General features: G+C 44.2%; 1 protein-coding gene across 3 annotated transcripts in view; it reads right to left on the reverse strand.

Annotated features, from left to right (window-relative positions):
• Positions 1–2565: 2565 nt before the first annotated feature.
• Positions 2566–24385, reverse strand: part of RFX4 (regulatory factor X4) — a 181036-nt gene continuing 159216 nt past the window's right edge. The window contains exons 16-18 of one of the 3 annotated variants that reach the window (XM_010381300.2): positions 16288–16450; positions 13118–13256; positions 2566–4172 (exon numbers count right to left, since the gene is read on the reverse strand). In XM_010381300.2, the coding sequence (XP_010379602.1) occupies positions 3900–4172; positions 13118–13256; positions 16288–16450 (575 nt within the window). In that variant the 3' untranslated portion in view covers positions 2566–3899. The remainder of the gene's footprint in view (positions 4173–13117; positions 13257–16287; positions 16451–24385) is intronic. The other 2 variants (XM_010381295.2, XM_010381306.2) reach the window with 2 other exon arrangements.

Below are 24385 nucleotides of genomic sequence, written 5' to 3' on the forward strand. Positions count from 1 at the left end.
GGCCCATTCATAGCTCACTGTAAGCCCAAATACCCGGTCTCAAGTGATCCTCCCACCTCAGCCTCCTGAGTAGCTAGGACTGCAGGTATGTGTCACCACACCTGGCTAATTTTTAAATTTTTTGTAGGGATAGGGTCTCACTGTATTGCCCAGGCTGGTCTCAAAGTCCTGAGCTTGAGCTCAAGTGATCTACCCACCTTGGCCTCACAGAATGCTGGGATTACAGGTATGAGCCACCATGCCCGGCCTTAATTGTTTTCTAATCTTGCAAGTCTGCCTTTAAGCAGTGCAAGAGGTTGGAACAAAATAGCTGTTTGTGCTATCTTTCCTTCTCTAGATTCACTTCAGACATTTTGACTTTAAAGCAAATATTAAGGCCAGTTTTGAAGAGAGAGGAAAATTGCCAAACACTGCTCTCCAGAGTTGTGCAAGGGAGGATGGGGTTGGACTCATGAGCCTCACTCTGTGTTATAGCACCAGCTGGTGGAGCCAGTGCCTTCTCTCCTGTGGCTGCCTCCCTGAATCACTGCCCAGCTGCCAGTCTTCTCCGTTTTTTGTTTTCCCTAAACAGCCCGTCCATCCTCCTCATCCAGCTCTGCCAGCCCTGGTCCATCAGTGCAGACTGTAAGTTGGAATGTCATAATCATGTAACACACCTGCTTGAGGTCCAGAGTGGGGAGGTGAACCATTCAAGGTCACATGGCAGTTTCCACAATTTCCCCTCCCCCATTTGGGTTGGACTTACTCCATGGCAAACATTTTGGGTTGGTCTGTGCCTGGGTTTCAGTCTCAGAGGGGCCACAGATTCTCTTTCTACCCAGAGCTGGGGTGTACTAGAGGCCTGACAAAGAACACAGCAGGATGGAATCTGAGGACACCAGAGGCCTGCAATGTGGGTGAGCCATCCTGGCTGCTCTTCATAACTTCAGCCAGTTTCAAGCTGGCAGAGTTCTTTTCAGAAAAAGTCCTAAGAGGGGAGGGTCCCTTTATTGCCAAGACTCTTCTGTTCTTCCCCTGACAAGTGACTGGCCCCACTCCCAGCTGCCAACCTTGCCCGAATTTCCTGTTCTGGTGACTGACTGGGAGCTATCAGAGGGAAAGAAGGTGCATTTGAGTCATGTGCTCACAGCAGCTGTCATCTTTTCCTATTCAGATCTTTCCCAGTTCCAAAGTTTAAAGTTTTAAAACAATTGGGAACATAGGTACTACTCAGCTCCCAAGAGGTAGGCACCTTGTGCTCTGGAGAGGAGGCCCAGTGGCCTTTTGCCTTCATCTGAAGCTGCCTTCTTTTCCAGGGTCTTGGTTGTGCTGTGAAAGGGAGGCACACGTTTTCTTCCTTGCAAAGTTCCTGAGGTGACCTGTTCTATGGGCTTCAGACCCTTGTTGATTATGACTCGTTTTGCCTAAAGATTTGTGCAGTTAATGAGCTTGTGGCTGTTATGTGTAAATGGGTGTCCTATGCTGTCGTTACCTGACTAAAGAATTTGGTGGTTACTTTTTTGTGCTTAGTAAGTCAAAAGTCTGACTTCCTACACCCTTTCATTTATTTAAGGGAGCTCTGGCTTTGAATTGTAAGAGAGACTGGTCTGGTCACTCTTAGGTTTATTTTTCGCAGTGACTAAATCTGAAATTTCATTCTTCCTTTTCCTTACTTTCCTTATATGAAAGCCAATTAATGGATTGTGGACAAAAGATCAAACTAATTGACCATCAGAAAGTGAAATTCAACATCTGCTTTCTTTTTGTGGAACAACATAGCTAAATATAAGGGGATGTTCTGTATTTAATTTTAATCTTAAAAATCATGTTCAGGTATAAATATATTATGTAATAGCAAGTAAGAACTTCGCTTTAAATATAAATCTTTCAAAATGCAAATTGAATTGTCAAGTTCTCATGCCTTTTAGTTAATATACTCACTACTCCCATTTCTGGACATCTGTGGTTCTGAACTTCTCATAGATCCTAGACTCTTAATGTTTGAGAAAAACACCATCATTGTACTTTGATACCCCACTCCTCTCAACCCCAGAATAAAAATACAATGCTGGAGAAGAATTTGTTAATACTTATTAAGTATTCAGTAATGTTACTGTTCTGTTCCAGAAGTTTATTAGCATTTAAAGCACTGTACTTTGAAATATCTTTACACCCAGTGATCATTAAAGCACAATGAACTAAGTACCAAGGGACCTCTTAGGGTACTGGTATCGAAGAATAGTATTCCCTATAAGAGCTGAAAGGTTCCTGCCTTTGGGTGACACTAACCACTGTGCAAACTTAGGACACATCTCTGTGTGTAGAAGAACTGTTCCCCTACAAACCTCTATCAGACTGTAGGTACTATTTTTACTTAATCATTATTCAAGGACAGGATGTGTGGTTTATACACATTTTAATTATTATATGACAAGATGATGGGGAACTGGATAAACACAGCCATATAAGACTACTTAGTTTTTCCCTGCCTACTTACACCCTAAGTATTCACAATGTTATTTATACACACACACACACACACACACACACACAGGTCATGTCAAATGAAAAGTCAGAAGAAAGCAGGTCATTTCAATATTTTTTATTTGAGTGTGAAACCATTCATATCTTGCACAACTGTACAGATAAAACTATTTCCATTGTAGCTGTAGACACAATTATCACACTGAGTGGTGTGATCAAAGATTTTATTTACAGAACAATTGCTAAAACATCCGATGTCATATTTCCATTTATTTCTTACCCATAGGGTAATAGGTCCACCATAATTGCTTGGTGCATTTTATAATACAGAAAGAAAACCTATATTAATCTCTAACAAACCTCACAAATTACTACAAATCTGACAGAAAAATGCCTACAAAAAAATTCTCCAAAAGTACAATACATTTTTATTTCCACACATACACAGTATAGTATAGGCTCAAAGGCACAGCTTTGAATTTTTTTCTATCAAAGTGTCGGATATTATTATAGTTTTATGAAGGAACCATGAAAGTCATTTTCACACTTGGTGCTTGGTGAGTTAAAGTTTGTTCCATCCAGTTTCACAAAGTTAACACAGCAGAGCTGAGTGTGATACTCAATGCCATAAATCCACATTCTCATAGAACTTAAAAAAAAAAAAAAAACACCTTCCTGCCTTTTGCTGACACTAGCCATTGTGCAAACTTAAGACAAATCCTTGTATGTAGAAGAACCAGTCTCCTACAAACCTCAATCAACTTAAGGCAATACAGAACAGACCTCTTCCTTCCCTCAAGACAGTGCTTACATTCCAAGACAATGCAGGTACTGTGACAGATGTGGGTTATGACAGAAAATCTAGAGTTTCCAGATAGCTCCCCATTTAGCCCTGGTGCTCCAGGAAGCAGTGATGATACCACCAGGAAGAAGGGATGTGCAGAACACGTCTGAGGGCTGTTCCTTGTACAGTACGATGACAGACAGATGGCAAGGTGAATGCTCTTGGTAAATTATGTGCCCATCCAAGAACACAAACCACATTCTGTCTCCAGTATCCATCCTTCAAGACTAAAGAGATTTTGTCAACAGGAAAATCAGTAGCTTACTAGAAGTGGTTGCCAACACAAAGCAAAGTCATGGAACAGAGGGAAAAGGCACAGAATGGCCTGCCCGAGATAGTGCTCTATAGAAACAGTCAAGTCTGGCTTGGCTACAGAAACCCAATCCCGCTGACTTTTAGTAAGTCCTGTTTCTGAACTAAAGTTTATTCATCCCACATTGAATCCCATCCTCATGTTCATTAGGAAAATGGACACTTAGGAATAGCCCATGAGTTACAATGTATAGAGATAAAGTCTTCTGGGGGATGGGTGTTGGGTTTATTATTATTAATAATTATTATTAATATTAAATATGGATGCCTATGATAGCAGTCATTTAGCCCATCCTGTAGAGGCCTCTCCGTTGATGTAAGCAAAGCCAGGAAAGTGTTGCATGTGCTCATACTCAGAATTCCTGCGCGTTGTCAGGGGTGTATACATGTCACTAGAGTTTCCGTACCTCGTGGAATGCACAGACGGGCTTGTGTAGCACGTGTTGGCGGAGGGCACCTCTGGCCAGCGGGGAGTGACTGGGGTAGGATGCAGTCTGGGAGTACTGCTCATCAAACAAGGTTCCATCCGGGAAGTGGGGCTATTAAAAGGGTACTTGTTGAGGGGAAAGAAATTCCACAAAGTAAAAATTAGCTTGAAGTTGCGTATACACAATATCAGTCATGTTTATAGTTTAAGTTAAATTTCTTAAGATGCTGTTAATGAGAGTTGATGGAGAGGAATCACTGAACTTCTGCAAGATTGAATCTTGGTCTTAGGGAATTCAACAGGAGAAATGCAAAAGATTTCATAGCCTGAGTTGGGCTGGTGTTTACTCATGCGGTTATACTGGCTTTCTGTTCCTAATCTACAATATCTTGGGAAGTCAAACCCAAAATGAGAAACAGCCACACCAGGAATACAGAAAAATAAGTGTGTGTCACACACACAAATACACTAGTAACTGCATGTCCAGATAAATAAATATGGATGTACAGATGGATGGTAGTGAGTTTTATTGTTAGTTATGGAGATGTGATAGGTCCTAGTCCATCAACCCAAGAGCATATAACACTGCCAAGTAAAATACAATGACGTTATTAAAAATAACATTTTACAGTTGAATTCAATTATAAACTTCAGCCTAAAAGCAGGCTTTTGAAGAGGAAGCAAGTCAACAATTTCAAAGGTTATTATTAGTGCCTATCATTTAGAGAATGTCTTTCTTTTTGGCTCACATTTGCTGAACTCCTGGAAGATACACGAATAGGAATTGGACTTGGTGTGAATGTGGAGGAAAGAGTCAAGAGAAACCAATTGAGAGCGGCGGGGAGGGGAGCTTTTGTGCAGGTCAGAGGAACAGGTGTTAGTAGCTACAAGAAGAGGGGAAGTAGTTCTAGAAAGGATTAGGAGTAAGAGAAGTGCTTCTGAAGTGCTTCTTCTTTTACATTCTTTTCTGTTACCAAGACAGCTATGCAAATAAGCCCCTGTTAGTAGGATCAGAGGGGAGGAAGGAGAGGAGCTATGGGCTCCCTTTGAGAGCTCCCAGTCAGCACTGTGCTGTCTGCAGGCCAGTCAGCACAAAGATTTCTTTGCTGTGCTGAGGGATACCCCACCAAGGACAGGAGCCAATCAACAAGGATGGCCAGAGCAGCGAGGAGGAGAGTGTGTGAATGTATGAATTCTTCTGCTCCCCATCTGTCTTCCCTGACAGTTGGAAAGTGGAGCCCCAGGGGATTAGGTGGGAGGCTGCCTCCTATGAGGGAGACAGACAGGCTGAAGCCTAGACAGCAGGGAGAAGGGGCTATGACAACAATGGCTGCTCCCTGGAGTCTAGGTGGCTACAGGGAACTGCTCTTCCTCTGTGAGTGAGAGGCTAAGGAGAGCTGGGGCAGGTGCTTAGGCCTGAAGCACGCAAAGAGAACCAGCAATTCAGAGGTCAAGAAAAAGGGATCCTAATTCGAGTAGCGAGGGACTTTTCCCCCTACATAGGATGGCATGCCTTACATAGCAAAAGTACAGCCACTTCACAACCAAAAGAACAGTTAGAAAAGACGGAGAAGGGCGTAGGTGGTGTCTGGGAACTCAAGGGAGAAGGCACCAAGGGCTGTTGCCAAGGAGACCATGGACAGCACGCCAAGGCTTTCCTAATCCCAAATCAGATCAGAAACACTGGCACATACCCCTGTGCTCTGCATCATGGGAACCTACAGGATGCTGTTTGTGTGGCAGCAGTGGTGGACTCTCAGGCCTGCACAGTGGGATTCTAGCACAGGAACCGCTCTAAATCCCAGTGAGACCATAGTAAGATTGGGCCCTGTCCCAAAAAAACAAGATCCCAGGTGTATTAAACAGATAACATTAGGAACTATTACTACAAAACGATCCTTTTTCGGAAAGGTTGCTTGCCTCTCCTGATCTTCTCTCAAGTGAACTCCTGGGTGTCACCTCACCTCCTGGTGCTCTTCCTGGCACAGAGGCCTCCCTTCTGGTCCCATGGCATGCCAAGCTGGTTCCAACTCAGGGAATTCTGTCCTACCTATTCCTTCTGCCTAGAACCTTCTCTACCACCCCTACCTCTGGTTCCTGCCATACCTGCCATTTTGTCATTCTCTAGATCTCAGCTTAAATGTCACCTCCTCAGAGAGACTTTTCTGGAATCCTATCTCAAGAACCTAAACACCCCAGCCTATGCCTCTTGGGCCGGGGCCTTACCATCCTGCCTGGCAGCTAGCTAGGTCTTTCTTTTGGCTTATATTCATATACTCCTGATGTGGCTTTGCTGTGCTTAACACCATGTTCCCAACATCTGGCATGGTGCCTAGCACCTAGCAGGTGCTAAATAATAGTTGACAAATGAACATTGGGACATTACTACTAGAATGAATTTTAGGAATCCTGTGATCCAACCCCATGTTGTACAGATAAGAAAGCCAGGCCCCATGAGATCACGTGTCCTGCCCAAAGTCACACAGCAAGCTAGTGGAAGAGCTGGCATAGAAACCCAGTTGGGGAGCATGCTTTCCCCACATTGATATGACCGTCCCAAAGGAGACTGACCTGCCACTGCCAAGTTACCCACGAGCAGGAGAGCACTCCCTTTTTGGAGGCCAGCCCATTAGACTTTAATCCCTCTGCTCCTCTTCCTTCTCTAAGCTCCCTCTTCCCTGACAGAGCTCTGGGGCCTTAGAATTCTCACCTAGCCTCAGCTTGCTGGTTCTGACAGAGTCCGCCTTGCCTTGGCTCGTGTAGGTAAAATGTCACAGAATGGACTTGAGCTCTTTCCCACAGAACCCGAGAGTGTGGCTTCTGTGCCTAGTCAAGGACCCTCGACACAGCTGTGCTCAGAAGTTGTGTCATACACTCAAAAGAGTAATTGCCTGGAAACGAGACTGGCTCAAAATATCTCTAATGTGACAATAAAATTCTGTTACCACAGAATCCAGCATGGAAAATTCTGTCCTGCTAGGTCAGCTAATTGCAAATGAGTCAGTGACTCGTTTTCCCTGTAGTGAAGAGACCATTGAAAGGCCAGTTAGCTGAAGTGCTCACTGCCTTGGCTTGGTCATTAACATGACCAATGAAGCTTCTATTTAGTCTGGTGGGAGTGGCAGAGGCTGGCCCATGGCACCCGCCTCACCTCTCACACTTTACATCCGGTTTCATGCAGGGTCCTTAAACATGCTGGGCACAAACTCCGGGGTCCAGAGATCTCTGTCTGGAATAAGGCGCTTTTTGTTGAGGGCCCGTAACAGGAAGTTACTATTCTCTGGATTAAATCATATGCTGTTGCTACTGATTTTAAAAAGGACATAAGTCACCAGTTTACCACCCCTTGAGAGGAGTGTATGAGGGGTGCCTGTGTGCACGTGTGTGTGTCTGCACACACAGTCCAACGTTCATCAGATGCCTATGGCATAAGCCCATCTCAGCTATGATTGACTCTTGGTCTCTTTGGAACCATATTAGGAAGATCTATTTTGAGAAATGACTCTCTACACCAAGGGCTGACTTTCCTACACATGGAGAGGGAAGAAAGAGCCCTTTATTCCTGACCCCTTACCAAATGAGCTGCTACTTGAACAAGGGGTGAAAGGTGGTCCAGTCAGGAGCACAAACTGTTTTCCTATGAAAGGCAGCTCTCACTGCACCAAAGTACTGCCAGAGGGCTCACCCCTAGCCTCTTAGCCTCTTCTCTTAGCCTCTTCTGGAGAAGGATGTAGCTTCCAAAAATTCTTTGTCAGACAGTCCACATCTGCTCAGCTTTTTTTTTTTTTTTTTTTTTGAGACAGAGTCTTGCCCTGTCACCCAGGCTGTAGTGCAGTGGGGTGATCTCAGCTCACTGCAACCTGTGCCTCCCAGGCTTAAGCGATCCTCCCACCTGAGCCTCCCAAGTAGCTGGGACTACAGGTGTGTGCCACCACTCCCAGATAACTTTTAAATTTTTTGTGGAGATGAGGTCTCACTACATTGCCCAGGCTGATCTCGAACTTCTGGGCTCAAACGGCCTCCCTACTGGAATTCCTGGGCTCCCAGCCTCCCAGAGTGCTGGGATTACAAGTGTGAGCCACCATCCCCCTGCTGCTGAGGTTTTAAAGTCAGGATTAGTTAAGTTATTACATGTGAAACACTTAGAACTCCTGTGTAGTAAGTTTTCAAAATGTGTCAGCTGTTATTAATGTTATTTTTAGAATCATAGGGTCATGGTCCATTAATGGTAGGAAGAGCCTTAGTGACTAACCATCTGGTTCTACCTCTGGTTTTACAGGTGAAATAATTAAGGTCAAGAGAAGGGAAATGATCTACTGCAATCACACAGCAACTTCGTACCAGTCATTCATTCGTTTCATTGACAAGTATTTACTGAGCACTCATTGAGGGCCAAGCTCGGTGCTAGGCCATGGGAATATAATGGGGAGAGAAAAAGGACTTGGTGCTTGCTATCACAGAGCTAGTACAGTGAGGGAAACAGATCTTAATTATAAAATTACCCTAAATATGATAACTGTGGTGTTACAAAGGATAATAATAAAATGAGTTAACTATGAGCCAGGCCCTGTTCTGACCTTTACTAACTCACTTGACCCTTACTACAACCCTATGAAATAGATACCATCAGATGAGAAAATTGAGGCACAGGGCTAATTGGAGTCAAAGCTGGGATTTGAACCCAGGGAGCCTGGCTCTACAGTCAGAGATCTTACAACACTATCATTGATTGATTTTTTTTTTTTTTTCCTTTTTGGCCCAAGACGCCAACCCGAAGTACAGTGCCCTAAGCAAACTTTGTAGCACCCAATGGTCCTGGGTTGGTTTGGGCCAGACTGCTGGAGATTCTGTGAGAGGTGGTAATTAGCTGATAAGGCTTGGCCTCTGCCTTTCAGATGATAAATAAGGGAGAGCTTTCCAGTCTAAGTGTGATCAAATGGCTCTTGAGCTCAAGGGCCCCAGTTCCACTATGGCTGCTTGACAGGGTAGAGGTTCTATGAACATGTATTGAATGAGGCTCAGAAAGATTTTGTAGCTATGTACTTGGTCTGGTTTATTTTCTCCTTTCGGTTGGACCTGGGAATGGAGAACCTGGAAAGAGGCAGCTTACTTTGATGTGAACAAGTGCAGCACAGTTGCAATGTTTTTCCAAAATAATTCAAACCTTACACTGTGAAACCTCATTCATCTGGACTAAGTCAGAAGTTATAAGAATCTAAGCAGGGCTGGGAGGCTTACCTTTGTATTACCCAGGAAGAAAGTATGTGTTATACAAATAAGTAGTGTAAATAAGGGCATACACATATTCTATTTTGAAAACAAATGACTTAAAATTATTTTGAGCATATAAATGCTGGGACCCCTATAATTACTGTGCTTCACAGATGTAACAGCCCTCTAAGGAAACCTAGCTGGCATTTATTTGCAGTAGTTTCAGTTACTTTTGTGCTGATGACCAATTGCATTTCTCCAACCATATTGCATACTTGCAATTTTTCTTCCAATTCAGACTGTCCTTTTCCCTGGTAAGTCTGATGTAGTGAATTGTGATATTCAGTTACTCCGAATTGGAACAGCTTGACCCCTGCTCTGGAAAGCTAAAACTCATTAGCCCTGCAGTGGATTTTCTCTATGCTCAACCTTAAACCAAAGAACCAATAAAGGAAAGAAAGAAGGTTATCTTGGGGTATGTGCTTCTCTTTGGCAACTTGAAACTTACTGAGAATAGCAGCAGTAACCTCTTGAATTTACCTTCCACTCTCCAAAACAGTAGTATTCAGTACCACTGGTTTAGCATTGGGATTGAGAACTGGAGGATTTGCATTTGAGTCTGCTTTGTCCCTTACTGGATGCATGGCCTGGGGCACATTACCTTCTGAGGCAGTCTACTTATCTTTAAAAACTGAGGGAAAAGGCTAGGTGCAGTGGTTCACGCCTGTAGCCCTAGCACTTTGGGAGGCCGAGGCAGGAGGATCACTTGAGCCCAGGAGTTCGAGACATGCCTGGTCAACATGGTGAGACTTTGTCTCTACAAAAACACAAAAATCAGCTGGGCTTGGTGGCGCGCGCCTATAGTCCCAGGTACTTGGGAGACTGAGGTGGGAGGATCAGTTGAGCCCAGAAGGTGGATGTTGCAATGAGCCAAGATTGCACAGCTGCACTCCAGCCTGGGTGACAGAGTGAGATCCTATCTCCAAAAATGCCTTCTTCCCAAGGTTGTTATGGCAATTGAGTCTGTGTATTTAAATATGCCTAGAACAGTGCTCTGAATAAATGTTAATGAAAACAAAACAAAGGATACTTTGTCTTTAGACAGTACCTTCCCCCAGAGAGGTACGTTTTGAACACTGACCTCACTCATCAACCTAGGTAGAGACCGATGTAATTAATTTCTCTCCACCCTATTTTACAGGTGGAGACTAAGGCATAAACCACGAAGTGTGGTGTGTGTGTGTGTGTTGAGGGGAGTGTTAGAGGCACTCGTCTAAGAGTCACAAGGCATGGTGGCAAAGAGCCTGGCCTAGGACCCTTTGGACTGTCACACCTTGTCTGGATTAAAAGGGCCCTTCCATGGGCTTTCGCTTGTCCTTGGGCCATTCTATTAAGACCAGCTATTAAATGACAGTGTTCCAGTTGGGGACTGTTGTGGCTTCCAGAGCAGGACCTCATGGGCCTTGAGGAGACCTTGGCTTCTTTTTATGGCAATGGCTTTAAAAATATCACCCCAGAAAACCAGCTTCTGCCATTTCATGAGGGGGAATGAGGAAGTGAAGAAGGAGGGAAGACAATGCCCAGAGTTGTGGCTTGATGATGCTATCGCCCACTGGAGCATAAGCTCTACCAAAGCAGGCATGCTCTGTCTCCTTCTCACTGTGCTCCCAGTGGCCAGTGCAGTGCTTGCACATAGTAGTTACCCGGGAGCCATTTGAGAAATGAATGAATGAATGAGATGCTTGGAGTGTGTGGAGTGATCTAGGCTGTTGCAGCCGTTCTCAGTCATGCAGTGGATCACAGTGAGGAGCACAGAGTGCTCCCAAGAGAGGGAGCTCCTAAGGAGCTGGCATCTCTGTTTGACGCAGTTGGAAACCTATAATGAATGCCCCAGGTGATGATTTAGTGGAATCAACTTCTTGGCTTGTCTGGGGATTAAACCAGGGCTCCCCTTGGTACTACAGATGGAAATCAAAACAAACACCTGTTTGCCCAGAGTGCCATGTGTTGTGGAAACGTTCTCCTTGGTGCCTTCCCTCAGAGACGAGTCTGTGTGCTAACAGCTGATGTAATTACAGCCTCCACGCTAGCGTCAGTCCTGCCATCTCATTCCTAAACTTCTACAAGTGCTTTGGAGCAAAGCCCCCTGCCTCCACCAGCCCCTCTTCTTGGTTCATTCTGTGGGGGCCCTGAGAGCTCTCTTTGTTAATCATAGCTCTGATCTTACCACTCCCTAGCTTCCTGTGCCTGCAGAATAGAGTGAGCATGCTCAGCACACCGTACTAGTGTTCGTGCTGATGCCACCTCCCATGTACTCATCTGCTCAGTGTACACTTAGTGAATGCCTGCATCTGAGAGGCGGCAGGGGGTGGTGCCTGAGAGCCCAGACAGGAGTCACAGCTCCTGGGTTCAACTCCTCAGGAAGGTTACTGTGAGTCTCACTTCCTCTTCTGCAGGGGTTATCCAGGGGATGTGGAGAGTGCTCAGCGCAGAGCCTGGCACACAGCACATGTTCAGGAGAAGGTAGCTCCTCTTTCTGTAGGTGCCAAGTGCTGTGACCTGAGGATACTGGACTTAATCTTTGCCTTCAGGGAGCTTAGGGTCTCTGTGCGTGTCAAACAGGAAAGTTGGTGATGATAACAGGGTGTGAGAAATGCTACTGAGAGAGGAAACCCAGGGAGTGGCACCTAATAAGGTCCTGGAGGAAGCAAGGGGGTACTTTCAGGAATGCCACAAAGACAGCAAGATGCTTGTCATGAATGCCCAGCAGAAGAAACTGGGAAAGAGACACCCAGCCAGAGGAAACAATATCTACAAAGACACGGAGGAACTCAGCACATCCAAGACAACCACATGAGGGCTGGCATGGCTGGAGGGGGGAGGGAGTTGGTGAGTAGGCCAAAAAGGTAACGAGTCTTAAGAGACATACTAAGGAATTGAACTTGACCTGGAAGGCGATGATGTGCCAAAGACAGCTAAAGTGTCACGGTCAGTTGGGTTTTTTTTCCGAAAGACTTCTCTAGCTGCAGTGTAGGGGATGAACCAGAGATGGGGCACTTTTTAGAGGCATAGAGACCATCAGGAAGGCTTCTGTCTTCATCTAGGTTGGATATGATAAAGGCCTGAGCTGAGACGAGCACAGAGGGCATACAGAGATACTTAGGACGCAGAGTGGAACTGGCAACCAGTCGGATCAGAGCCAATGCACAGGAAAGTGTTAGACAGGTAGAGTGTCCAGCGGTGTTTTTCCAAATGCAGCCAGGTGCAATGGCCTGTCCATTCCCTACAGACCACAGAGGGCTGGTTTGGCTTATTAGACAGTGCGGAGCCCAAGGAGGTATAGGGCCTGAGAGTGATTTGAAAAGGGATCCATTTCAGGAGGATTCTTCCGCTTAAGATTACGTGTGTGGGCTGGATGAAAAGAGCAGACACGAGACACCACGAGACCAGTTAGAATGATGTTGAGAGACCAGTCCTGACAAGACTCCATGAGGGTCTGCACAGGAGAGTGGTGATGGGAAAGGAGACCCAAGGCCCAGGGTGAGGGTAGCTGCCCAAAAAAGGGCAGCAGACATGCGGCCGATTAGATCTTGGCATGAAGAAGTCAAAGAGAGGATAGAATGAAAAACAAACTGTTTAGCAACCAGGCGTGTGAGAGCAAATGGAGCATGAACGCTGGCCGAGCACCCACTGTGGGCCAGCCATTGGAGGCCAGAAATGACGCTGATGAAAAGACTGTCCTCTCCTTGGGGACATACACGCTGCACACACAGCATGCATAACAGTTTATGAACTGTGTTAACCAGATTTGGCACCAAGTATACCAAGGTCTGGGCAAGAAACCAGGACCACTGACTCACCTGTGCAGAGCTCCTGTGGTAAGGGGCATAGTGGAGTGGCCCAGAGATGGCTGTGTCATGAGGGAGGGCCGGATACTGGCTCTGCATGGGGTGAGGATGCTGGTTGCCATAGCTCCCATAGTTATAGCTTCCCGTGTATCTAAAATGCATCAAGCACATTGAATAGTGTGAGTAATAGCAAGAACAGATGAGTTTGACACCTTTTTAAAAACCTCATCTATTTTTTTCCTTTTTCTTTTTTTCTCTCTTTTCTTCCCCCTTCAACCCCCAACCCCATTTTTCATTCTTTCATCTTTTTTTTTGAATCAGAGTCTCATTCTGTTGCCCAGGCTGGAATGCAGTGGCATGATCTTGGCTTACTGCAACCTCCGCCTCCTGGGTTCAAATGATTGTCCTGCCTCAGCCTCCTGAGTAGCTGGGATTACAGGTGTGCACCACCACGCCTGGCTAATTTTTGTATTTTTAGTAGAGATGGGGTTTCACCATGTTGACCAGGCTGGTCTCAAATTCCTGACATCAGGTGATCCACCCACCTTGGCCTCCCAAAGTACTGGGATTACAGGCATGAGCTATCGTGTCTGGCCTCTTCCTTTTGATTCTTACCATTTCCACTTTTGTGGCCTTGTTATGGTTAACTTAAAACCCCAGGCTGATTTTCCTTCTCCCTCAACACCTAGAACATACCTCCCTTCCCCCAGCCAGCGTTCAGAGATGAAATCTAGCCCTGAGCCAAACATCATTAATGATGGAAACCTCTACTCCTACTGTGTTTAAAAGCCCTGTTGTATCCTGGAATCAAATAGGGATAACAAAAAAGAAACCACTGTGAGATTTATGTTTTTATATCACTCAGGCCTCTGCTTCCACATCATGGGGAAGGATATAGTGGGTTTCTGTAAGCCGTCTCCTGGGGGGATAACACCATGGCGTGGTCAAACAGGCATCAAAGACCTCGGTTCTAAGCCAGACTCCACCACTTTCTAGCTGTGACTTTCACGACCCTGTTGCTCACATCCATAAAAATACTGTGCATGGTCATTCTGAGGATCATATGTGTGAACACACTCTATAAACCAGAAAGTCCTGTGTAGACATAGCCTATTATTATCACTGTTCTTCTTAGTAACATCTTTATAGCAAAGATGCTGACCTATGACCATGTGAGTGGTATTTCTGCTATTTCTGCTGAATCAAAAATCTCTCTGAAACAGGGTTTTCAGAGTCTATTCTAAATGTGTGGAAATACTCTCAAAGGCCTCCTGAGAAAATAATGGCTGCCCAATTGACTGCTTGGGAGCACTTGAACCTATGGAAAAGTACACCAACATCCAGGCCTGTGCACACTGTCAGGTCACCACTGTGCTGCACTTTGCTGGGCCAACTGTGGAAGGGACCTGAGAGGTCCTCCCCCTCCTCCTCTCGTGTCCCCCACAACTGGTCTGTTGGAACCTGGCCTGGGAGTGGTCAGGCCCACTGCACCACATGGTAGGATCTCTCTCTCTCTCTCTCTCTTTTTTTTTTTTTTGCGATGGAGTATTGCTCTATTCTCCAGGCTGGAATGCAGTGGCGCGATCTCGGCTTACTGCAGCCTCCGCTTCCTGAGTTCAAGCAATTATCCTGCCTCAGTCTCCTGAGTAGCTGGGGCTACAGGCGCCTGCCACCACGCCCATCTAATTTTTCTTTTTTTGTTTTTTTGAGATGGAATCTCCCTCTGTCACCAGGCTGGAGTGCAGTGGTGCAATTTCGGCTCACTGCAATCTCTGCCTCCTGGGTTCAAGAGATTCTCCTGCCTCAGCCTCCTGAGTAGCTGGGACTATAGACGCGTGCCACTACATCCAGCTAATTTTTGTATTTTCAGTAAAGATAGGGTTTCACCATGTTGGCCAGGATGATTTCGATCTCCTGACCTTGTGATCCACCCACGTCGGCCTCCCAAAGTGCTGGGATTACAGGCATGAGCCACCGTGCCCGGCCCATTTTTGTATTTTTAGTAGGGAGACAGGGTTTCATCATGTTGGCCAGTCTGGTCTCAAACTCTTGACCACAAGTGATCCACCCACCTTGGCCTCCCAAAGTGCTGGGATTACAGGTGTGAGCCACTGTGCCCGGTCAGGATCTCTTTTTAATATCCTAAGTGCTTTTCAGATCACTGCTCATTAGACATTGAAAGGTTAGTGTCTTTTGATAAAGACAATGCATAATGGCAAAGAACTACGAGGATTCAAGTAACACTTTTGTATGGATTTGTAGTTCATTCATCACAGCAACATCACTCCACACATTTGAAAAATACATACATATGGGCAAAACAAATGATGCATTTTTCCAGGGCATAAAGCACCGCTAGAACCTATGGGGAATCCCCTGAACCTCATGAATAACTGCAGCCCTAAAGGGACCTCCAGCCCTCAGGTGAGGAAGCCCTTCTCTAAGTAGAATCGTAAAAGACTTGAACCTAAGATGACACTCTGTAAGTCTGCAATTTGTACAAAGAGCCAGCCAGGAGAACTGCTGAAAGGGGTTTTCAGCTGAGGCGTTAAAGGAGTGAAGAGGGAGGAACACGGGCTTTGGAGTCAGACGTCCTCAGTTAGGGTCCCACCGTGTGCCAGCTCTGTGACCGTGGGGAACTGAAGAGAGCCAAGTTTCAATTGCCTCATCTAAAATGGGGTCACTAACACCTTCTTACCTACCTACCTACCGTGGTGGTTGTGGGGATTACACAGTACAGTGCTCACGATATTGTGGGAACTCAGCAAAGGGTAGCACACTTTCTGTTCTTTGAGGAAATAGCTGTTAAGGAAACCCCTCTTTAGATCTTTTTTTTTTTTTTTTTTTTTTTTTTGAGATGGAGTCTCGCTCTGTCACCCAGGCTGGAGTTCAGTGGTGCAATCTCGGCTCACTGCAACCTCTGCCTCTCAGGTTCAAGCGATTCTCCCACCTCAGCCTCCCAAGTAGCAGGGATTATAGGTGTACGCCACCATGCCTGGCTAATTTTTGTATTTTTAGTAGAGACAGGGTTTCACCATGTTGGCCAGGCTGGTCTCGAACTCCTGACTTAAAGGCCCACCTCGGCCTCCCAAAGTGCTGAGATTATAGGGTGTGAGCTGCCGCACCCATCCTCTTTAGATCAAATTTTAAAAGTCCAGCAGCATCCCTGGAAAGTTACCTACCCATGTTCCTCTCTGTGGGGATAAACTGGTATCCTGTGTGTGACGGAGGAAGAAGGCACATGAGTGTTCCTCATACAGGGCAGCTGTTGGGAGTTCTCAGCTGGGGACCCAGCAGCCGTTGTCACTGTGTATGTTAGAGACCATGTGTATGACTGCATTGCTCCTGCAGAGACAAATTAAGACGTCTCGATCATTAACAGTTCTCACACCCCTTGTTCTTCCTTACTTTAGTGGCTTCCCTTTGTTCTTAAGTTGAAAGCCAAAATCTTTACAAGACATGTATCTCTGACTCTGCTGAGCTCACCAGAGGCATCCCCCATCCCCTGTCTTTGTTTTATCTGGTCCAGCCACATTATCTTTCATTGTTTCCAGAGTACCACAATTCCCAGCACCTCGGGGCCTTTGCACACGTTTCTGCTGCCTTATTACCCACTCATTCTTCCTCTCACAGTCCAAAAAGCTGTCCTCTTCCTAATCCCAGACTAGGCCAGATCCCTCCATGTACTGTAGGCCTAAGTGGTGCCTACTGCAATTTGTAATCCTACACCCATTAGTGAATGTAATTTGATTAATGGTCCCCTCACCAGACAGAAAGCACCAAGAGGGTAGGGGCCTGGCCAGGATTTTGGCCACCAGTAGATTCCCAGTGCTTAGTACAAAGCCTGGCCGCCAAAAGACTCAATAAAAATTTTAGAAGGGAGAAAAGGGAAGGGAAAGATAAGAAGAAAGGAAGGGAGGGCCAGAAGGAAAAGGAAAGCCTGGGGAAATACAGCCTCGATAGGCACTGCCAATTAACTTTTCAGCGCTTAACTCAACAGGTGTTAAGGATCCAACAAATTGCTTTAAGCAAACATAAGTAGATTATTGGGATCTGCCAGCTCAGGTCTTTTTGAAGATTATTAGACAGTGGCCTGGACAGTGACCTATTCTATACAAATTATGAATTCCCTTTGTCTATTTTTTAATTTAATTGGATACCTTGAAAGTGCTAAAGACTGGGGGATAAAAACCTGACAAAATTAAATGCTTAATATTTTATGAGACGGTTAGTTTTGTCTTTTTTGGTTTTTTTGAAACAAGGTCTTACTCTGTCACCCACGCTGGAGTGCAATGACATGATCATGGCCCTCACTGTAGCCTTGACCTCCTGGGCTCAAGAGATCCGTCCACCTCAGCCTCCCAAGTAGTTGGAACTACAGGTATGTACCACCATGCCCAGCTAATTTTTAAATTTTTTTTTTTTTTTTGAGATGGAGTCTCACTCTGTCACCTAGGCTGGAGTGCAGTGGCGCAATCTCAGCGCACTGCAACCTCTGCCTCCTGGGTTCAAGCAATTCTCCTGCCTCAGCCTCCTGAGTAGCTGGGATTACAGGCGCATACCACCACACCTTGCTAATTTTTGTATTTGTAGTAGAGACAGGGTTTTGCCATGTTGGTTAGGCTGGTCTCGAACTCCTGGCCTCATGATCCGCCCGCCTCAGCCTCCCAAAGTGCTAGGATTATAGGCATGAGCCACCGTACCCGGCCTTGAAATTTTTTATAGACACAGGGTCTCACTATGTTGCCCAGGCTGGTCTTGAACTCCGGGTCTCAAGTGATCCTCCCACCTCAGCCTCCCAAAGTGCTAGGATTAGAGGCATGAGCCACCACTCCTAGCCTAGAATTTTTTTTAATGATAATTTAATAAATCATTAACAGCAATATTAAACTCATCAGACAACTTAATTTCTGATAAAATTTAAAATATGTTAATATGGTGGAAATAATCAAGCTTGTTTTAGAAGGCAGAGGGAATGGGAGCCAACATCCCCCTTTAGGTACATGGAAAACTGAAGAATTTAAGGGAGGACATTTTTAAGGTGAAGTAAAATAGAAAATTTGATCTCCCATTCTGTATTTTCTGCAGTAGACCATTTCTATCTAAAAATTCCTCTGGGAAGATAAAGGAAAGGTTTTCATTTTAAAAATTAGTCCATTGCATCCCAGGGACTTTGCAAATAGCATATGAGAGGAGCTGTATTGACATGGAGTAGTGGGAGGAAGCAGAGTTGGTGGATCAGCGCAGTGCCAGTTATGTGACAGAGACTCAGTAAGGAATACCCCTGAAGAAATCCTATTTTAAATACCTTGGCTTATTGTTAAAAGAACCCTTTGGTGAGCCCTTTCATAAACTGAAGAATCTTTTGGAATGCAAATAATGTCCTTTGTTGTAATGAGGTGGCAAAGATTTATTCCAAGACTATGAAAGGAGACACCATTATTGAGCATCTCTTACAGACCATGCACTGTGCTGAGTGCTTGTCACACACCCTTAAAAGAACATTATCCCCATTTATAGATGAGGAAACTGACGGTTAAATCCAAAAGAATTTAAGGGAGTGTATAGCAATATAAAAGATTCGAGACAATAAAATGGAAGTGGGAATGAAAGAAGAAAGAAAAGCAGAATTGGAGGCAAAAAGTGCAATCGGAATGAGGTGAAACATGCCGCCCAAATTCTTCCTATATGTGAATTTTAAAGTTAGATATGAGTTTTCCAGGAGCCAGTGCTCCTGGAAACCTGAATAGTTAGGAGCACTGAGATTGACGATTGCTCAGGAGTATACTGTCCTCCATATTCAGAGCAAACAGAAATATCTTTAACTATGAACTATTCAACAATGTCCTCAACACCCTTACAATGGACTTCATCTTAATTCTAAGGATGGTTCCTTTTGTCAACACTAACTGCAGGCTAATGGCATCACACAAAAGTCCAGTTCAAGGAAACTTAGAATGTTAAATAACTTGCCCAAGGTCCTGGAGTGAGTGGGTGGTTCAGTCGGGCTCTGAACCCACACACTTTCTACCACACACTTTCTACTCTCTACCGTTATGTCTCTTTGCTCTGGGTTCTGGTTCTGCCAGGTGCTAGCTGTAAGATCTTGGGCAAGCCTGTTAAACTTTATGAGCTTGTTTCATCATCTTTAAAACAGGAGTAATAATATCTATCTTGCAGGACTGTTGTGAGGATTACTGAGATAATATATGTCAGAGATCTTGGCATGTTGTAGGCTTTTAATTGTATTCAAGCACTCTTCATTACGAATTCAGGTATTCTTACATGAAAACTTCTTAAAATAGGTATTTCTGTATTTCTCATTTCAGACCCCAAGGAAGAAAGGCAAGTTTCTTGGGTGAGATTCTGTTACCAGTGATGAAACATTTGAATAGCAATGGTAATTTGGCCAATTACGGCAAATTTCCTAACATGTTTTTCTATAAGATTACTAGTGTCCTTACTCACCAGCACAGCTGAAAGTCCCCCTTCCTGCTTTGCACATCTACTCCATATTCTTCCCCCAAAAGATAATGACTTTAGCAGGCTTGATTTGTAAGGCTTGATAATGATTTGTCAGGCTTGATTTATAAGTACAAGAAAATGGGAAGGGAAGATCCCCAAAATGATCACGACTTAGATGACTGGATTATGCATAATTGCCCTCCTCTATGTTTTGAACTTCATGTGAAATTATAGTAGTTATAGTTTTTAAAAAGTCATGTGTATTAAAACGGGTTATCATTAGTGGTGGGATTGAGGAGAGTTTTAAAATGTTTTCCCTTATTTTATTTATCTGTATTTTTCTGTAATGAATGTGTATTGCCTCTGTAAAAAGAAAAATATTAATACATTAAACAAAGTTTATAATTGGAAATGGAATCGGAGAGGGTGGGCAGTTTGGGAGAACAATGAACCAGCCCCAACAAGCGAGTAATTAACCCTTGAAGCCTCTGGGACCTCAGGCGAGCACAGTGAGGTCAGTGGATATTTAAATGGGACAGCCAAGGAAACCAAAGAATTTTTTTTTCCAAGCAGTGGGAAGAAGTCATGATAATAGCCATCACCTGAGAGAATGCAACAGAAGTTACTTTTGTGTGAGCCCCTGGAGCACAGCAACTGTTCCTTATTCATCTCTGTATCCCCAACAGAGGGTGTGCCAAATAGTAGGTGTTCAGTAAATTTTCTTTCCATTGAATTTGTTGTTGAAGGAGTAAATGCTGCTAGAAATAGACGTTATCAAACAAAAAGCTAGTGGAACTCTTGGAAAAATGGGCTCCTGTGGTCTGGGGAACAAAACCCCTAAATGGCCATGTGCCAGCAATCTAACACAACCACTCAGGCAGGCTTAAGCAGATTAACACCTACTGGCTTGGGTGAGAAACGCTTTTTGCCTGGGGAGCAGAAAAGAACACCCCTTGAATTCCCTTTCCTACCAGTGAGACCTCCAGTGAGAATTGCTGCTGCTTCTTTTTTAAGGAAGCTAATAAAAGAAAATCTGTGCAGCTTACAGTTTGTGCTTAGTTTTTAAGACAAGTCTACTGCTTTTTATTTGTCGGTAAAACAGTAGTAAATCTTCCCTATTTGTTCAATTCCTATATTTTTCTCTTATTCTCCCCTCCCCTCCTCACATTTCTATTTATTTAAAGGTCTGAGGATAGCGGTGGAAGCCCCTGATATTTGGGAATCCTGTAAAGATCCCAAGAGAAGCAGTTGTTGGTCACCTTACAGTATTGAAACTGCTACAGGGAAACATTTTCTTCCCCTCCCATCCCCAACAAAACACTCTTCTTCCCCAAGGTTGCTTTGTTTTGGAACGGGTTTTAAGCACAGGACAGGAAGGGTGCTCGGAATATAATAGACAGTCAGTAATGATTTGTCAAATAAATGAATTAATGATCATCTAACATAAACCAGATCTCATGCTCATTTCCTTTTATACATTGACCCATTCAGTCTTCACAACACCCTTTTGAGGTAGGTAGTATTACCTCCTTTTTCAGGTGAGAAAATTGAGGCCCAAGAGGTTAAATGACTTGCTTAGGTAAGTGGCAGAGTTGGGATTTGAATGCGGGTCTGCCCAACCCCAAACCCTTTCCATAGCAGTGTTTCTTACACTTGAATGTGTATTTGAATCTTTGGAGATCTTGTTAAAAATGCAGATTCTGATTCAGTAGGTTGGGAGTGAGGCCTTTATATCAGACTTCTAAATGATGACAATGTGGTTGGTTGGTGAACCACACTTTGAGTAACAAAGCTCTGTAACATACTGCCTCGTGTCACACATCCTGTATGTTAAGGGCCATTAAAAATCCAAGTTGGCTAGGCGCAGTGTCTCATGCCTATAATCCCAGCACTTTGGGAGCCTGAGGTGAGCTGGTTTCTTGAGCCCAGAAGTTTGAGACCAGCCTGGGCAACATGGTAAAACCCTGTTTCTACAGAAAATACAAAAGCTGGATGTGGTGGTGTGTCCTTGTAGTCTCAGCTATTTGGGAAGCTGAGGTAGTAGGATCCCTTAAGCTCAGGAGGTAGAGGCTGCAGTGAGCTGTACTCACACCACTACACTCCAGGCTGGGCAACAGAGTGAGACCCTGTTTCAAAAGCAACAACAAAAAACCCAGAAGCTTTGAGATTCTGCTACAGACTTGTGAAAATTTAGAGTGCTTCCCAAGCTACCTGGTTGTACCCTTTTTTTCAGATCTTGGACTGAATCCTTTAACCCAGGGGTCACCAACCCCAGGGCCAGTACCAGTCCATGGCCTGTTAGGAACTGGGCCGCACAAGAGGTGAGCGGTGGGCAAGCAAGCGTTACTGCCTGAGCTCTGCCTCCTATCAGATCAGAAGCAGCATTTGATTGTCATAGGAGTGTGAACCCTCTGAACTGCACATGCAAGGGATCTAGGTTGCATGCTCCTTATGAGAGTCTAATGCCTAGTGATCTGAGGTGGAACAGTTTCATCCTGAAACCATCGCCCCCACCACTTCCCTGGTCCATAGAAAAATTGTCTTCCACAAAACTGGTCCCTGGTGCCAAAAAGGTTGGGGACCACAGTTTTAACCTTTTCCTTAGGAGGATTCTGTGAACCATCACAGATGTTGCTCAAGTTTTAAGCTAACCTATGCCTTTTGTTTGTAAGCTCGTTTAAGTGTGTCAAGATTCTAGAGCTGCTCTGCCCTATCCTGTAGCCACTCGTGGCTGTTGAAATTTAAATGAATTAAAACTAAATACGATTAAAAATTCAGTTTCTTAGTTCCACTAGCCACATTTGAAGTGCTTAGTAGCCACAGGTGGCTAATGGCTACTGTTTTGGATAGCTAAGATAGAAATAATTTCCATCTCATCACAGAAATTTCTATTTGGACAATGTTGCTTAACAGTATTTGCTATTAAACAAGCATTTCCTGTAATCTTCATGACTGAGACAGGGAAAGAAGACTATATATTGATATTTACCTATATCTCTAGGTATGTCATTGGCTATCATTTTTTTTTTTTTTTTTTTTTGAGACAGAGTCTCACTCTGTCACATAGGCTAGAGTGCCAGGGGCACGATCTTGGCTCACTGCAACCTCCGTCATTGGTTATCATCTATCCTTAAGACAGCTGTGTTTAAAGAGACCACCTATTGAAGCTGGAAACCTCATCTGTTTGAGTTACATTTTACCAATAGTTCTGTGGTCAAAATCTGATTGACAGAACTGACCAGGGGCAGCAAATGAATCAGTTCCTTCTTATGTTGCTGCATAATCTAGCCTCTGCCTAGCTCTGCAACTTCCTCTCCTGCCACTGTCTTCCTTATTTGTTATATACATTTGTCAGTTCCCACTACACCAAGCTCTTTGCTGCCTGAGGCCTGTGCACATGCTTTTCCCCATCGCATAGAAAGTTCTTTTTCCCTCCCCAACCTCTATGTAGCTGGCTCCTTGTAAAACTTCAGGTCTCAGATAAATGTCATCTCATCAGCAAGGCATTCTCTGACCACCAACTAAGATGGGTCCCCACTTTATACTTTTTCATAGCACACTAATATTTTTACACAAAACACTTTGACCATTTGAAATTGCACCTTTACCTGGCAGTTTACTTCTGTATTGACTCTTACCCACTAGAATGTAAGTACCATGCAGGCAGTGACTATGACTCCTTTTTTTCACTTCTGTACTCCCAGGACTTGGTACAAATTAGACACGAAATATATATTTGTTGAATGAATGAACAAATGAATGAATGAGGGAGCCCAAAGTCCCAGCAGCAAGCTAAGATTTGATTTTGTGATCCAAAAAAAAAAAAGAGTCAATTAAACAATCTATTTTCAATCCCAGCTTATTTTTCGTGATTCCATTACTTTAAGGAAAAAGCAGCAGCAGGGACGAAAGAAGGAGGAATTCACTAGCAGTGACAACTCTGAGGTCCTGTAAATGAGTCATCGCTGACTCTGTGACAGAGCTGAAGTGTCCATCTTATCCCACTTGGTTTAGCTGCCCTCAGAATAACTGGGCTTTTGTTATTTGGAAAGACTAAGGGTCGGTTATCTTTGTTACATCCTCAACTGATGTAGAGAAAATGCAGCTGGGCAGGCCAGATGTTCTACAGTTAGTGCCATTTATGAGGAATTCGCTTTTATTTCATTAAGTATCCTAGTATCTCAGTGATTTAATTTGCTGGTTTTGTGTTGCAGGGAACCCATGGTGGGAAGTTGAAAACATGAGTTTAATAGTTAACTTTTATTGTCATTGCTGAAGGAGGGAATACTTAAAATGACATCATAAATGAGGTTTTAGAACCCTTTGGTGGCCTGATGGGACAGGGTAGGAGCTTAACGTTTTTCTTTAGATGACATGAAAGAATTGCAGCCCAATGTCATGTTAAATAGACTGATCAGTTTGGCACTGTCTGCCATGCTTCCGAGGAGGAAAGGAGCCAGTTTTCCTTAAACAAAGTTAAGGTTTCTAAACTTTGCCAGGTCATGAGGGAGGGTAGCAAGCCTACAAATTTGGGGGAGAAAGTGGACAGGCAGGCTAGATTTTACCTTGCAGAAATCTGTTGGAATGGAATCCTTTAACCAGCCTCTTATCATGACATTGCCGTAAACCCAACCAAAATTGGCCATATATCAGGTTTAATTTTAGGTAGCCGAAATTTATTTCATTTGCTTTTCTTTCCCCATTAAAAAAATCAATTAATAAGTACAATCTTAGTAAAATATATTTAGAAACATGGATATGGAACTAGACGTAGATACAGATAAGCAGAGTGACTGTTTTCCCAGTGAGTCATAA

Source organism: Rhinopithecus roxellana, chromosome 10, assembly GCF_007565055.1.
Source record: "Rhinopithecus roxellana isolate Shanxi Qingling chromosome 10, ASM756505v1, whole genome shotgun sequence".
NCBI classification, from domain to species: domain Eukaryota; kingdom Metazoa; phylum Chordata; class Mammalia; order Primates; family Cercopithecidae; genus Rhinopithecus; species Rhinopithecus roxellana.